We start from the raw sequence: 13724 nt of genomic DNA, 5'->3' as shown, positions 1-13724 counted from the left end.
TGGATTTTGGCCATGTGGAAAGTCAAAGAATTTTAAGATGCTGAAGAGAGAAAAATTGAAAGGATGTGGTTATGCCTGTTTATGTATTATAGACAGAGAAACTATACTTAAATGTGCTGAATTATCATTTTTTTTTTCTTTTCAGGTAATACATGCATGATTTTTTTTTTATTTAAAAGAAATGAATATAACTAGTATTGCTTTAAGAGTTGAAACCTGGCTTTTAGCTACATGGCATGTTAAAGTACCTCTAAGGTGGCTGGAAGCTTGTATTAACTGGATCCAAGAAGAAAATGATAATGTTAATTTGAGTCAGGCACAAGTGAATAAACAAGTGTTTGAGCAATGGCTTCTTACGGATCTGAGAGATTTGGAGCATCCTCTTTTGCCTGATGGCATTTTAGAAGTTCCAAAAGGAGAACTGAATGGATTTTTTGCTCTGCAGATTAATTCATTGGTTGATGTAGGTCAACCTGCATATTCCCAGATACAAAAGTTAAGAGGCAAGAATACAACAAATGATCTAATTACAGCTGAAACACAAGTAACCCAAAAACCTTGGGAAGCAAAGCCTTCACGAATGTTGATGCTACAGCTAACTGATGGGGTTGTACAAATGCAGGGAATGGAATATCAGTCTATTCCAGCTCTTTATAGTGATCTTCCTCCAGGTACAAAAATTTTGATTCATGGGAACATTTCTTTCCGTCTTGGTGTTCTCTTATTGAAACCAGAAAATGTGAAGGTGTTAGGGGGAGAAGTAGATTCTCTTTTAGAGGAATATGCCCAAGAAAAACTACTTGCAAGATTAATTGGGGAACCTGATCCTGTAGCTTCAGCTATACCAAATAATTCTAACCAAAGCATCCCCAGAATTACAGATGTTCTAGATCCTGCTGTAGGACCTTCTGATGAAGAACTCCTGGCAAGTCTTGATGAAAGTGATGAGCTTGCAGCAAATAATGACACCTCCTTAGAAAGAATATGTTTCAGCACAGGTAGTTCCTCAAATACTGTTCCCATAAGACAATCAGGTTTTGAACCAGGACTTGTTATTTCTCCAAGACCAAAGGAGAAATCACCAAATCAATATATGCATTTCTCTGACGGGGAATTAGATGACTTTTCTTTGGAGGAGGCCTTGCTTTTGGAAGAAACTGTCCAGAAAGAACAAATGGAGACTAAAGAATTGCAGCCATTGACTTTGGACAGAACCGTGGATGAAACTATAGAGAGACTTTCACATAAATCTAAAACTCTGGATAATTTTTCTTTGATTTGCAAAAATGGAAACAATAATTGGAATGAAAAAAATTCATCTGAACAAATGACCAATGAAGACAAGTCTTTTATTTGTCCATCTGCTAGAGACCAAAACAGTAGTGTTTTTTCAGTTCAACGTAATGTAGCCCTACCCCAAGATTTTACAAATAAAGATAAGAACTCAGAGATAGATGATAAAGTAAAGCAAACCATCAGCAATTCAGATGGACATTCCTTAAATAATAAAATATTAAATGGAGAGCTGGTCACTTATGTACCAAAAAGGAGTTCACAAATTTCTGATGAAAATAATCACCATTTAAAGACTCATTCTTTAAGATCATCAGAGAATAGCACTAATCTTTCCATCACCATGGATTTGTATTCTCCACCTTTTATCTATTTGTCTGTTCTAATGGCCAGGAAACCAAAGGAAGTTACAACAGTGAAAGTCAAAGCATTTATTGTAACCTTAACTGGAAATCTCTCAGCTTCTGGTGGTATTTGGAGTATAACAGCAAAGATTTCTGATGGTACAGCATATCTAGATGTAGATTTTGTAGATGAAATACTTACTAGTCTGATAGGGTATTCAGTACCAGAAATGAAAAAGTTAAAAAAAGATCCTCTTCAGTACCAAAAGTTCCTGGAAGGTTTGCAGAAATGCCAGAGAGATCTAATAGATTTGTGCTGTCTAATGACTATTTCATTTAATCCCTCCTTGTCTAAAGCAATGGTACTGGCATTACAAGATGTTAATATGGAACACCTTGAGAACCTAAAGAAGCGATTGAATAAATAATTTACAAAATAGTATTAGAAAACAATAAAAGAGGAAATATTTAGACTTAAATTTATCCTTTTATTTGCGAAACTTTCTTTTGTAAACTTCTTTTCATAGCTTATTTCAGTTTGATTTAAAAGTGTTTAATCATATTTGTTTAGGTTTTTTAATAAATTAATTTTTTATGGTAACTTAGATGAAAGAATTTGGTGCCTCATTGTTACTGGGAAATTTGTTTTCCACTTGTCATTTCACATAAGGTGATTGCTAAAGTACTGTCTTGTTTACTGATGAGTCATATTGTTGAAAGTTAACGACTATAAATAGGTAGTTGTACTTTTAATATGTTGAGTACCCAAAAAGATTTGTTTATATTATTATACTTAGGAAAATGTAAATCCAGTGGATCAGAATATCAGGCTTTCAGATGCAGATTATTTTGTTAGTTTTTATTTTATTGGTTGTAAATATTTGTCTGGTATATTTAAGGCAAATATTACGTTAACTAGATACCATTTCAGAGATTACATTCAATGTAATTGAAACTTTATTTTCAAGGATAATTTATTTTAAATAGCATATTGAAAACTTCATTAATAAGATCCAATAAGTATTTAATTTTTTTGGATTAAATAAGGTATTTACCCATTTCTTTAGATGTTTTCCCCTTTTCTGAATTAGCTCTATAGGTAAGCCTTCCTTTAGTTTTATTGTAAGTGCTTATTTTATTTTTTAAGGGAGACTGTTACCACAGTTCTACTTTGCTGTCAAAAAGTCACATTTGAAAGGTAAAGTTATTTTTAATAATCTTTTGTCTCTAAAAAAATTTAACTTAGGAGCCTGCCCTGGTGGCCTAGTGGTTAAATTTGGCACACTCTGCTTTGGCGGCCCAATTTTGGTTCCCAGGTGTGACCTACACCACTTGTCTGTCAGTGGCCATGCTGGGGTGGTGGCTCACATACAAAAAGAGGAAGATTGGCAGTGGATGTTAGCTCAGAGTGAATCTTCCTCAGCCAAAAATAAAAAACATAAAAAATAAAACATTATACTGTCTTGAATTTTAAAACATTCAACAAATGCTTAAATAATAAAATGAAGACATTGTGTTTTGTTTTAGTTAATGTAATAGAAAAATACCTGGAAGTAAGATAAATACCTATATAAAAATATGATACAGGGGCCGGCCTCATTGCCTAGTGGTTAAGTTCATGTGCTCTGCTTCGGTGGCCCAGGGTTTTGCTGGTTCGGATCCTGGGCACGGACATGGCACCGCTCATCAGGCCATGTTGTGGCAGCAGCCCACTTGCCACAACTAGAAGGATGCATAACTAAAATATACAACTATGTACTGAGGGGATTTGGGGAGAAAAAGCAAAAAAAAAAAAGACATGTAGTAGAAAAATATTTTAAAAATCTTTTGCCATCGTTGGTTGAAGGATGATAGAGTTCAAGGCACGACGCAGATATTGCTGACAAATGCTCTAATAGTAAAATCTATATACTTGCATAGCTGTTTTATTACAAGAGATCTAAATGAGACAGCATTATCTTTCTTCTAAATATTCTCTTCCTATACTCTATCTCTGTAAGTAGTGCTTGAAAGGTGAGATGAGACCTTATTTTCTCTTCATATTCGGTCACTAACGACTGGGTATAGTACTTTGCCTTATCAGTCCATCCTTCTAAATTAGTGCTTTGATTCTGGCTCTGGTCTTCTCTGGCCTGGATTATTCCAGTAGGTTTACTAATTAGTCTGTTCCTTATTTTGCCCTCAAGTCTTTTCCCAGAATTCTACCTGAATGATCTTTCTAGAATAAATTTCTTGTTTTCTCTTGGTTAAGTTTTCATATCATCTTTCTCCTACCCCCTACATACGGAGTGAAGTCCAAGCTCTTCATCTAGTCTGTCAGTCCTTTTGTGATCTGGCTCTTGCCTTCCTTTTCAGCCTCATCTTTTCCCATTATTCTCCACCTAGCTAATCTGCCTCTAAGTTTTAGTCATACCAAATTATTTGTGGTTCCCCAAACATGTAAGAGAATACACCTCATGCTTTCATATTTAAGTTCGTAGTGATCCACCTGCCTCCTAAATTCATTCATATTTCCAACTTAGCTTAAGTTTAAGGTGCCCATTGAAGTGTTCCATGAATTCCATCGCCCACTTTCATGCCCTCTTGTACATTATACAAACTAATATGTATGTTTTGTTGTATTTATTTGCTTCTCTAATTCTTACTCTACTGCTACATTTTGGGCAGAATAATTCTTTGTTGTAGGGAGCTGTCCTGTGCATTGTAGGACGTTGAGCAGCATCCTTGGCCCCTACCCATTAGATGCCAGTAGCATCCTTCCAGTTGTGACAACCAAAAATCTTTCCAGACATAGCAAAATAGTCCCTGTGGGACAAAACTCCCCTTGGATGAGAACCATTGCTCTAATGGAATAGAAGCTGCTTGAGGTTATGGCTGAGTGATTTACCTTTAATTCCAGTAAGTGTTTATTGATATTATAAATGAATCATCAAATCTGATCATCTTTATTTCCTTACTTCATATCCTTTAGTGATTTCTTATAATCTGTTACAATAGCATGATACTTAAAGCCCTGAAACCTCTGCATACATAGCACCTCAGAGAGCTATCCTCTACAGTGAAGGGGTAGATTAGAAAAATCTGCCTGATAGCAAAGGGAGTCTACATGAAAACTTGGCTGACTTGGCCTAGATTCTAGTTGGCGGCGGGGGGGACGTTTTCCCTGAGAATTTGTAGCCATAGGTCTGCTCTTATGTGGGGCTAAGTGGTCACTTAAGTTACCTGCATGATAATCTCCAATTGATATTTTAACATAAAAATGATCCTAAAAGTGGAGCTAGCCCGGTGGCACAGCAGTTAAGTGCACATGTTCCACTTCGGCAGCCTGGGGTTCATCGGTTCAGATCCTGGGTGCAGACATGGCACCACATGGCAAGCCGTGCTGTGGTAGGCGTCCCACATGTAAAGTAGGGGAAGATGGGCACGGATGCTTAGCTCAGGGCCAGTCTTCCTCAGCAAAAAAAGGAGGATTGGCAGAGTTAGCTCAGGCTAATCTTCCTCAGGAAAAAAAAAAAAATGATCCTAAGGGTACCTGGCAGAAGCAAATGGGAAGGAAAAATGGGTATAATGAGATGAGCTTTCTCTTCCTCTTAGGAATGAATCTACTTTCAGAGAGTACATGTTCTTTGCTCCTCCATTCTGTAAATCTTTCCTGTATTGCCTTCTGCTCTGGTCCAGCATGCTTATGACTGGGTGGGTAAGTGTCCACACTTCTGGAGTTAGCAGGCACTACATGAAACGCTCAAGACATGCATAGATGTAAAATTACCTATGTAAGATGCTCAAGAGAAAAAACAAAAGGGTTGAAAATTTCAGTAGGGAATTAGGAATTTAAAAAACTAAAAATAAAGAATAACTAAAATTAAGAATTCAGTGAATGAGTTTAACACCAGATGAAAAACAGCTGAAGAAATAATTAAGTTTGGCCAGAAGAAAAAGTGCAGAAAGATGTATAGAGACAAAAGGATGGAAAAGAACCTGAAAACCATGTAACAGAGAAGGGCTAACATTAATGTGACTGTAGTTTTAGAGAAGAAATAGAGAATATTTGGCGTTAATGCTTAAGAAATTTCTAAAATTTATGAAAATCATCAAGCTACAGGTTTCAGAGGTCCCACAAACCTCAAGCAAAATATATTAAGAGAAAATCATACTTATGCAAATATTACCAATACCACTGAAAACTTAAAAAATCTAGAGCAGTGAAAGAAAGAAGGCATATTTCAAAGGACCAAAAATGTGGCAATCAACTACTTAATAAAAACAGTGGGAATGAGAAAACAGAATGGCATTTTCAAAGTGATGGAAGAAAATAACTGCCAACCTAGAATCCTATACAAAGCAAAATGTCCTAAATAAGGTGCAATAGGTAAAATTAAGAAAACCTTCAGGGGCTGGCTCCGTGGCCGAGTGGTTAAGTTCACGTGCTCCGCTGTGGCAGCCCAGGGTTCGGATCCTGGGCGCGAACATGCCACCGCTGGTCAGACCACACTGAGGCGGCATCCCACATCCCACAACTAGAAGGACCTGAAACTAAGATATACAACTGTGTACGGGGTGGGGGGGGGGAGGTTTGGGAAGGTAAAGCAGAAAAAGAAGAAAGAAGATTTGCAACAGTTGTTAGCTCAGGTGCAAATCTTTTTTATTTCTTTAGAGATTTTATTTTTTTTCCTTTTTCTCCCCAAAGCCCCCCAGTACATAGTTGTATTTTCTTCGTTGTGGGTCCTTCTAGTTGTGGCATGTGGGATGCTGCCTCAGCGTGGTTTGATGAGCAGTGCCATGTCGGCGCCCAGGATTCAAACCAACGAAACACTGGGCTGCCTGCAGCAGAGCGCGTGGGACTTAACCACTCAGCCACGGGGCCAGCCCCCAGGTGCAAATCTTTTTTTTTTAAAAAAAGAAAATCTTCACACACAAAATGAGAATTTTTTTTCCCTAACAAACCACAAAAATTATGTTGTCTGAGCAGAAGGAGAATTATACCAGATGGGAGCTTGGAGGTGCAAGAACAAATGAACAACGAAAAGGATAAATATGTGGGTTAAATGAATGGTGATTTTAAAACAAAAATAATGTCTTGACGATTTAAGAAAACAGGACTAAAGTACGTGAAAACAATAGCATTTAAGTTGGGAGGGAGATAAATGGAAAAGTATTTTAAGATCCTTTATGTCTGAGGAAATGTTAAGCTGTAGTTTTTATTTTAGACTTGAATATTCAGAGTTGCATGTTGTAATATTTAGAGTAACTACTACTAAAAGACTTGTAAAAGTATATTACTATATGCTTATGGAATAAAATAGAATAAAAAAAAAACAGTACTTGACCCAAAATAAAGCAAGAAAGAGAAAACAAAAAAAGTGGCATACAGGAAAAACAGTGCGTCAGTAAGTTTAAAGCCAAATGGATAGGAAATTGCATTAAATGTAAATAGGCGAAATCCTCCAATAAAAGACAAACATTGTCAGATGACAATCCAATTATAAATGAGAGAGACATAAAATGCAAGGATACAGAAGGGTGAAAAGTGAAAGATGTAAAAAGATATACGGACACTAACCAAAAGAAAGCTGCTGTGGCTATGTTAATATCAAACTGAATTTCAAACAAAAGACTAGTAGTAAAGAGAGACAATGATAAAAATCAAAGGACTAATTCACTAGGAAGGTTTAGCAATTCTAAATTTATTGAATTCAATATGTCCTTCTAAATTTATCAGAACTACAAGGAGAAATAGAGAAATCCACAATCATAGAGGAAGATTACATACTTAGTAATAAAAAAAAAGTTGGTAGGGATGTAGAAAATACAGTTGATCTAATCGCCATGTATATAGGCTACTGTACTCAACAAATGCGTAATACACGTTTTTTCATGTGCATGTGGCACATTTACAAAAATTGATCATGCTGTACTAGAAAGCATGTCTAAACAAGATTCAAAGAATTGTAAGCATACAGAGTGTATTCTCTAACCATAATTAAAATAAGCTAGAAAAAAAAAAGGTTAGAAAATTTCATGTGTTTAGAAACTACAAAACAGACTCCAAAGTAACCTTGGGTTAAGGAAGAAACCACAATGAAAATTGGAAAGTATTTTATAATAAAAATAAAGCATCAAAATTCATGAGATGTAAATAAAACTGTACTTAGAGGAGACTTTACATCTTTCATTTAATAGAAAAGAAAGGCTAAAAGTCCATGAGTGGAGCATTTATCTCACAGTTATAAAAATGGCAAATTAAGCACAAAGAAGGAGGAAGAAAAAATAAAGGGCTTAATTTATTGGAATAGAAAGCTAACATAATAGGATTTACAAAGCTAAAAGTTGCTTCTTTGAGAAGACTAAAACTCCTAGCAAGACAAATAAAGAAGTGAGAAGGCACAAATAAATGCCAGAAATGAAATGGAGAAATCACTCACTGTTTCTACATGCATTAACAACCTTTTAAGAGGACATTATGAATAATTTCCTGCTGATGCATTTAAAAATTTAGTTGAAATGATCAAATACCTGAGAAACTACAGATATAAGAGAAAAGAAAATCTGAGTAGTTCCATATTAAAGTAGTTGAATTTGTTTTTGACAAGGGGAAATAATAGTCTTTTCAATAAATAGTATTGGGACAACTGCATAGCCACATACAAAAGAATGAAGTTGAACCCGTACCTCACACTATACAAAGATTCACTCAAAATAGATCAAATACCCAAATGTAAGAGCTATAAGTAAACCTCTAGAAGAAAACATAATTGTAAATATTTGTGACCTTGATTAAGGCAGTGGTTTCTTAGATAGGACACATAAAGTCCAAGCAACCAAAGAAAAAATAGATAAATTGCGCTTCAAAATTTTAAAAACTTGTGCTTCAAAAGATGCTGTCAAGATCAAGAAAGTGCAAGGACAACCCTCAGAATGGGAGACTGTCTTTGCAAATCATATATCTGTAAAGAGACTAATATCTAGAATATATAAAGAATTCTGCAACTCAATAATAAAAAGACAACCTAGTTTAAAAATGGGCAAAGTATTTGAATAGATATTTCTCCAAAAAAGATATACTAATGGCCAATAAATACATGAAATAGTGCTCAACATCATTAGTCATTAGGAAAATGCAAATTAAAACCACAATGAGATACTACTTCATACCCACTAGGATAGCTATAATTGAAAAGACAATGATAGTTACTGGCAAGAATATGGAGAAATATGTTGTTAATGGGACTATAAAATGGTACAGCCACTTTGGAAAACAGTCTGGCAGTTCTTCAAAAAGTTAAACAGAGTTACCATATGACTTAACTATTCCATTCTTAGCCAAGAGAATTGAAAGCATATGCTCACACAAAAACTTGTACATGAATGCTCATAGCAGCATTATTCATAACAGCCAAAAAATAGAAACAACCCAAATGTCCATCAACTAATGAGTGGATAAACAAAATATGGTAATATATACAATGGAATATTACCCCTAAAAAGGAATGAAGTGCTGATACATGCAACAACGTGGATGAACCTTGAAAAACATTGTTCTAAGTGAAAGAAGCAACACAAATGACCACATGATTTATCATCCCACTTATATGAGATATCCATAATAGTTAAATCTATAGAGACAGAAAGTAATTAGTAGTTTCCAGGGGCAGGAGGGAGGCTGTTCAGTGAGTGACTGGTGATGGATATGGGGTTTCTTTTGGGGATGATTTAAATGTTCTGGAATTTGATAGTATGATGGTTGCACTATAAGGGTATACTAAGAACCACTCAATTTTACACTTTAAAAGGGTGAATTTTATGGTATGTGAAATAAAAAGTGAATCTGTTATTTAAAACCTTCTCACAAATTCTAGGCCTAGATGGCATCCCCACTGAATTCTTCCAAATTTTGAGGATAACACCACTCTACATAAGTTCTTCCAGAGACTAGACAATGAGAGGACATTTCCCAACATTTTTTACTAGGCTGACATAACTTTGAACATGCATAGAAGATTAAAAGAAAGAATATACACACCAATCCTCTCATGAATATAATTTCAAAATATAAATTAATCCTAAATACTATATTAACAAATTAAATCTAAAAGATATAAAAGGGAGAATACATCATAACAAAATGGGGTTTATTTCCAGAATGCAAGGATAGTTCAACCAATCAATGTAATTCACCACATTAAGAGATGAAAACTATAAGGCCATTCCAATAGATACAGAATAAGCACTTGATAAAATTTATATATTCATAATAAAACTCACGAAACTAGTAATAAGATGGAACTTTCTTATTCTAATAAAGAGAATCTACATAAAACGTACAGCAAATATCATACATGAGATGGGGAATAAGATGAAAATGTCTGCTATTATGACTTCTATTCAACAATGTTATGAAGGTTCTAGCCATAGTAATAAGGCAAAGAAAAAAAATGTGTCAGAGAGGAAGAAATAAACCTCCTTATTTGCCAATGACATAGTTGTGTATGTAGAAAATTCAAAATCTATTAACTATTAGAAGTAGTAAGTGTACTTGGCAAGGTTGCTGTATATAGGACAATATAAAAAACAGTTGTGTTTCTATATAGCAGCAACAAATAAAAAACTACTACTTAGAATAGCATGAAAAAATAAGATATTTTGGAATTATAAGTATAATGAAAGATGTACAAAATTTGTACACTAAAAACTACAAAATGCTGAAACACACAAAAGGAGATCTAAGTAAATTTGGTTCATAGATTGGAATACTCAGTATTTTAAAGATGTCACTTCTCCCCAAACTGATCTATGAATTCAATGCAATATCAATCAAATTCTCAACATGACATTTTGGTGTAAATCAAGCTGATTCTAAAATTCATATGGATTCTAAAATTTATAAGTATCTATACAAACTTATGCCATATCACCCCCAAATAGTTTAGCAAGTATTTCCTATAAAGAGTTCTTATGTGCACAATTAGAATAGCACCATCAAAATCAGGAAATATAATTATTATGTTCCTACCATCTAACTCAGACTTCATTCCAGTTTTGCCAGATGTTTCAATCATGTCTTTTATAGCAAAAGAGTCCTTCCCTAGTCCAGCCTTAGATGAGACATAAGCCCTGGCCAGTACTTGATTGCAGCCTTGTGACCCTAAGTATAGGACTCAGCTAATCTGTGCCTGATTCCTCACCCACAGAAATTGTGGAATAATAGATGTGTATTGTTTTAAGCCACTAAATTTGTGTTAATTTGTTACACAACAATAGAAAATTAACACTCTCCCCTTGCCAATTGATTTCAGTTAGGTTATAACCGCCTGTTTTGATCCCTCTGGCCCCAGGGTGTTAGCAGCTTCCTGCTATTACTCATCTGTGGATTGCCTTACAATTCCTTCTTAGGCTTTTCAGCATTTTCAACTCCTTTGTAACTAGTTCTCCGTATTAAATTCCTTCTGTTGAACTAACTGCTGTGAGCTGTTTTCTTGACTAGCTCTGACTAATACATGTGGTTAAGAATAGCTATTAAAATTTTTGAAGGGAGGAGGGGAGTGAAGAATAGCTATTATCTATATACCTATGCTAGTGGTTTGATAATAGATGATATTCTCTCAGTATTACCTCCAGAACATATCTCCAATAAATTTACTTCTCTCCATCAACATTGGAACCATTTTAACCCAAAGCCACCATTATCTCTTGATCAAGGATGCTCAGGTAATAAGTTTTCTAACAAATTTTATGTTCCTCTTCTTGTCCCTTGCCAGTCTGTTCTTCATCAGTGAATGTGATGGTACCAAGTAGCATGGAGGTAGTAGGAGAGATAGACACAGAATTTTAAATATTCTATGTTACATATGCTTCATTCAGAGTTGTTGGTATAGACCTCTCCTTTGATAATAGATTATCTTCAATAATAGATTATTGACTTTGGTCCTGAGCAATACATTTCAATTAGCTAATAAATATGAAGTATAATATCAGTTTATTGCCAAGATGAATTGCAGCTCAGAGAAGAAATTGAAGTAGAATACAGACTAAACTGTATCCAAATGAGGTAAAAGAATTAGGATAACCTGTGATTCTATTCCCTGGTATTGACTACCTTAAGTTATTTTCAATTAGCTCTTTCTAGGGCTTATTTTGTTACGTATTTGTTGTGGATATGAATCTTATTTTGTAAACTCAGATATACAACATATACAACAAGTCTTATGTTTATTATTTTCTTTGAAAAGACAATTTTAAAAAAGGGTAAAATCAGGCTCTGATACAGATCTAAAATTGAACACGTAGATTTTATTTAACTTAAGCAATGAAGGAACCAGGCAAATATAACTAGTTCAAAGGAAAAGGATAAAAAGCACAAATTTATATGGATTAAAAGAATGTCGACATTAATGTACAAATGAAGCCAAAACTGGTCTTTCCACAGTGGGGATAGGAACTCAACTGAACCTCTGTCAGCTAAGACAGAACTTGCATGTCTATAGGCAATTGTTTTGCATTGCTATCAGTTGTCTACAATTTACAAAACTATAATCCCTTAGGATCAGAATCAGATAACCAGGAGGAGAGTTCTCTACACAAGACATAGTTTTCTGTTGCAGCACTCATTTCCCCCTACATCATTAATTTGACTTTAAGCCTCCATCCTTCTTAGGCTGATAGAAAACTCAACTACAGATAATAGTTGGGTTCCCATTTCTCAAATTCACGTGAAGTTTCCAGAGGGCTTTGGAAAGAGCTGAACATTTGGTGAGACCCCACTAGTCTCTGGTCCAGTTTACTGCTGATATCTTTATGGTGTAAGCCCAAATGATTCCTTGTCTGCCATGCAGGATACATCCAAGTTTGCCAAGGATAGAAGTTCCAGCAATAGCTTAGTGAATATAAATGGTGCAGAAAGATGAAGGATAGTGTAATGGTTTTTTGTTCTCACAGAATTTGCAAACACTTGCTTCTTTTCAGTTTCCTCATAGGTTGGCCATAAGGCTGTTTGGCTCCCTCTACTCTGGTTTCTTTTGGTTCTTGAGCCCCACTGTCAAGTCCAACTTTCCTAGGTACACCAATCAGCCATTCCTCTTTGAGTCCTGTCACCTACTAGGGCACTGTCAGGGAGAGGGACATGGGTCTCATTATTCAGGTCCCATACCCCACTATCTGCTTTCCAGTCTTGGGAAATTCTCCTTCCCTTTCCAAATTTATCATTTTTCTCCTCTCTACCTCCCTCTACTCTAATTCCTGTGACTCCAGGTACACTCTTAACAAAAACTAGGAAGGGAAGTTGAGGTGGAGGAAGACTTTCCTGGCTACTGAAAAGAGATTTTCACATCTTGAGGTATATAGGGTAACTATTCTGGTTCAAAACTGATTTGGCTTGAACTAAAGAAGCCTGACTTATGGCCTGTCAAACATACATGGTACACCTGCCCTAACTGTTAAAGAACACACTCTCTTAAGACAAGAATGCATACTTCCCCTCCTACACCAGTGTCAGTAACGCCCCTATTAAAAGAAATGCCCGAGTAACTTTTCCTTGCTGTCCTGTTGGCTTGTAGCTTTTGAGATGCCCCTTGATTATAGAATTCTAGTAGACACACAATGCATTAGTCCCTTTCCCAGCATCAGGGTCATGTTGACCCACTAATTTGTAACTGAATACCTCTTTGAAACTTTGATGAATATGTATCCTGGGTTCTTTTTCTAGAAAGGGATAAGACTGTACTGAAAACCATGGTTCTCTGGAACGCTTTCTTCCTTCGTGGAAACTGCCTTCCCAAGTTATAGTCCTCACCCTGGCTCAAGTAAAACTCACCTTATCTCTCTTATCTATAGAGTGGTTATCAGCTATTTTGTGTCAACACTACTCATGGGATCTAAAAAAGGAAAAATCCAGAGAACAAAGCAAAATGCTTATTTTCTGTTGTTCTACAACATAAAAAACCTATTAATGTCTCATTAAATTATCCTGCAACCTTATTTCCTCACTCATTCACTCACTTAAATATTTAATATTTGTTGAGCATTTCCTGTACTAGCAGCTGGGTATAACAAATTCTTCATCTCAGGGACATTCCAGTATAGTCAGGGAGATAG

General features: G+C 35.4%; 1 protein-coding gene across 6 annotated transcripts in view; it reads left to right on the top strand.

The window, feature by feature from the left end:
• Window positions 1-13724, top strand: part of RMI1 (RecQ mediated genome instability 1) — a 66955-nt gene that overhangs the window by 16493 nt on the left and 36738 nt on the right. For 2 of the 6 annotated variants that reach the window (XM_014828509.3, XM_014828510.3), the window contains exon 4: window positions 146-2238. The exons of the other annotated variants lie outside the window; for them this stretch is intronic. In XM_014828509.3, the coding sequence (XP_014683995.2) occupies window positions 182-2065 (1884 nt within the window). In that variant the 5' untranslated portion in view covers window positions 146-181 and the 3' untranslated portion in view covers window positions 2066-2238. Of the gene's footprint in view, window positions 1-145; window positions 2239-13724 lie in introns of those variants that run through there. 6 annotated transcript variants of the gene reach the window in all.

The sequence above is a fragment of the Equus asinus genome, chromosome 23 (genome assembly GCF_041296235.1).
Source record: "Equus asinus isolate D_3611 breed Donkey chromosome 23, EquAss-T2T_v2, whole genome shotgun sequence".
Classification (NCBI taxonomy): Eukaryota; Metazoa; Chordata; class Mammalia; order Perissodactyla; family Equidae; genus Equus; species Equus asinus.
Note: the sequence above shows the minus strand (reverse complement) of the source record. Positions and strands in the feature narration are given on the sequence as shown.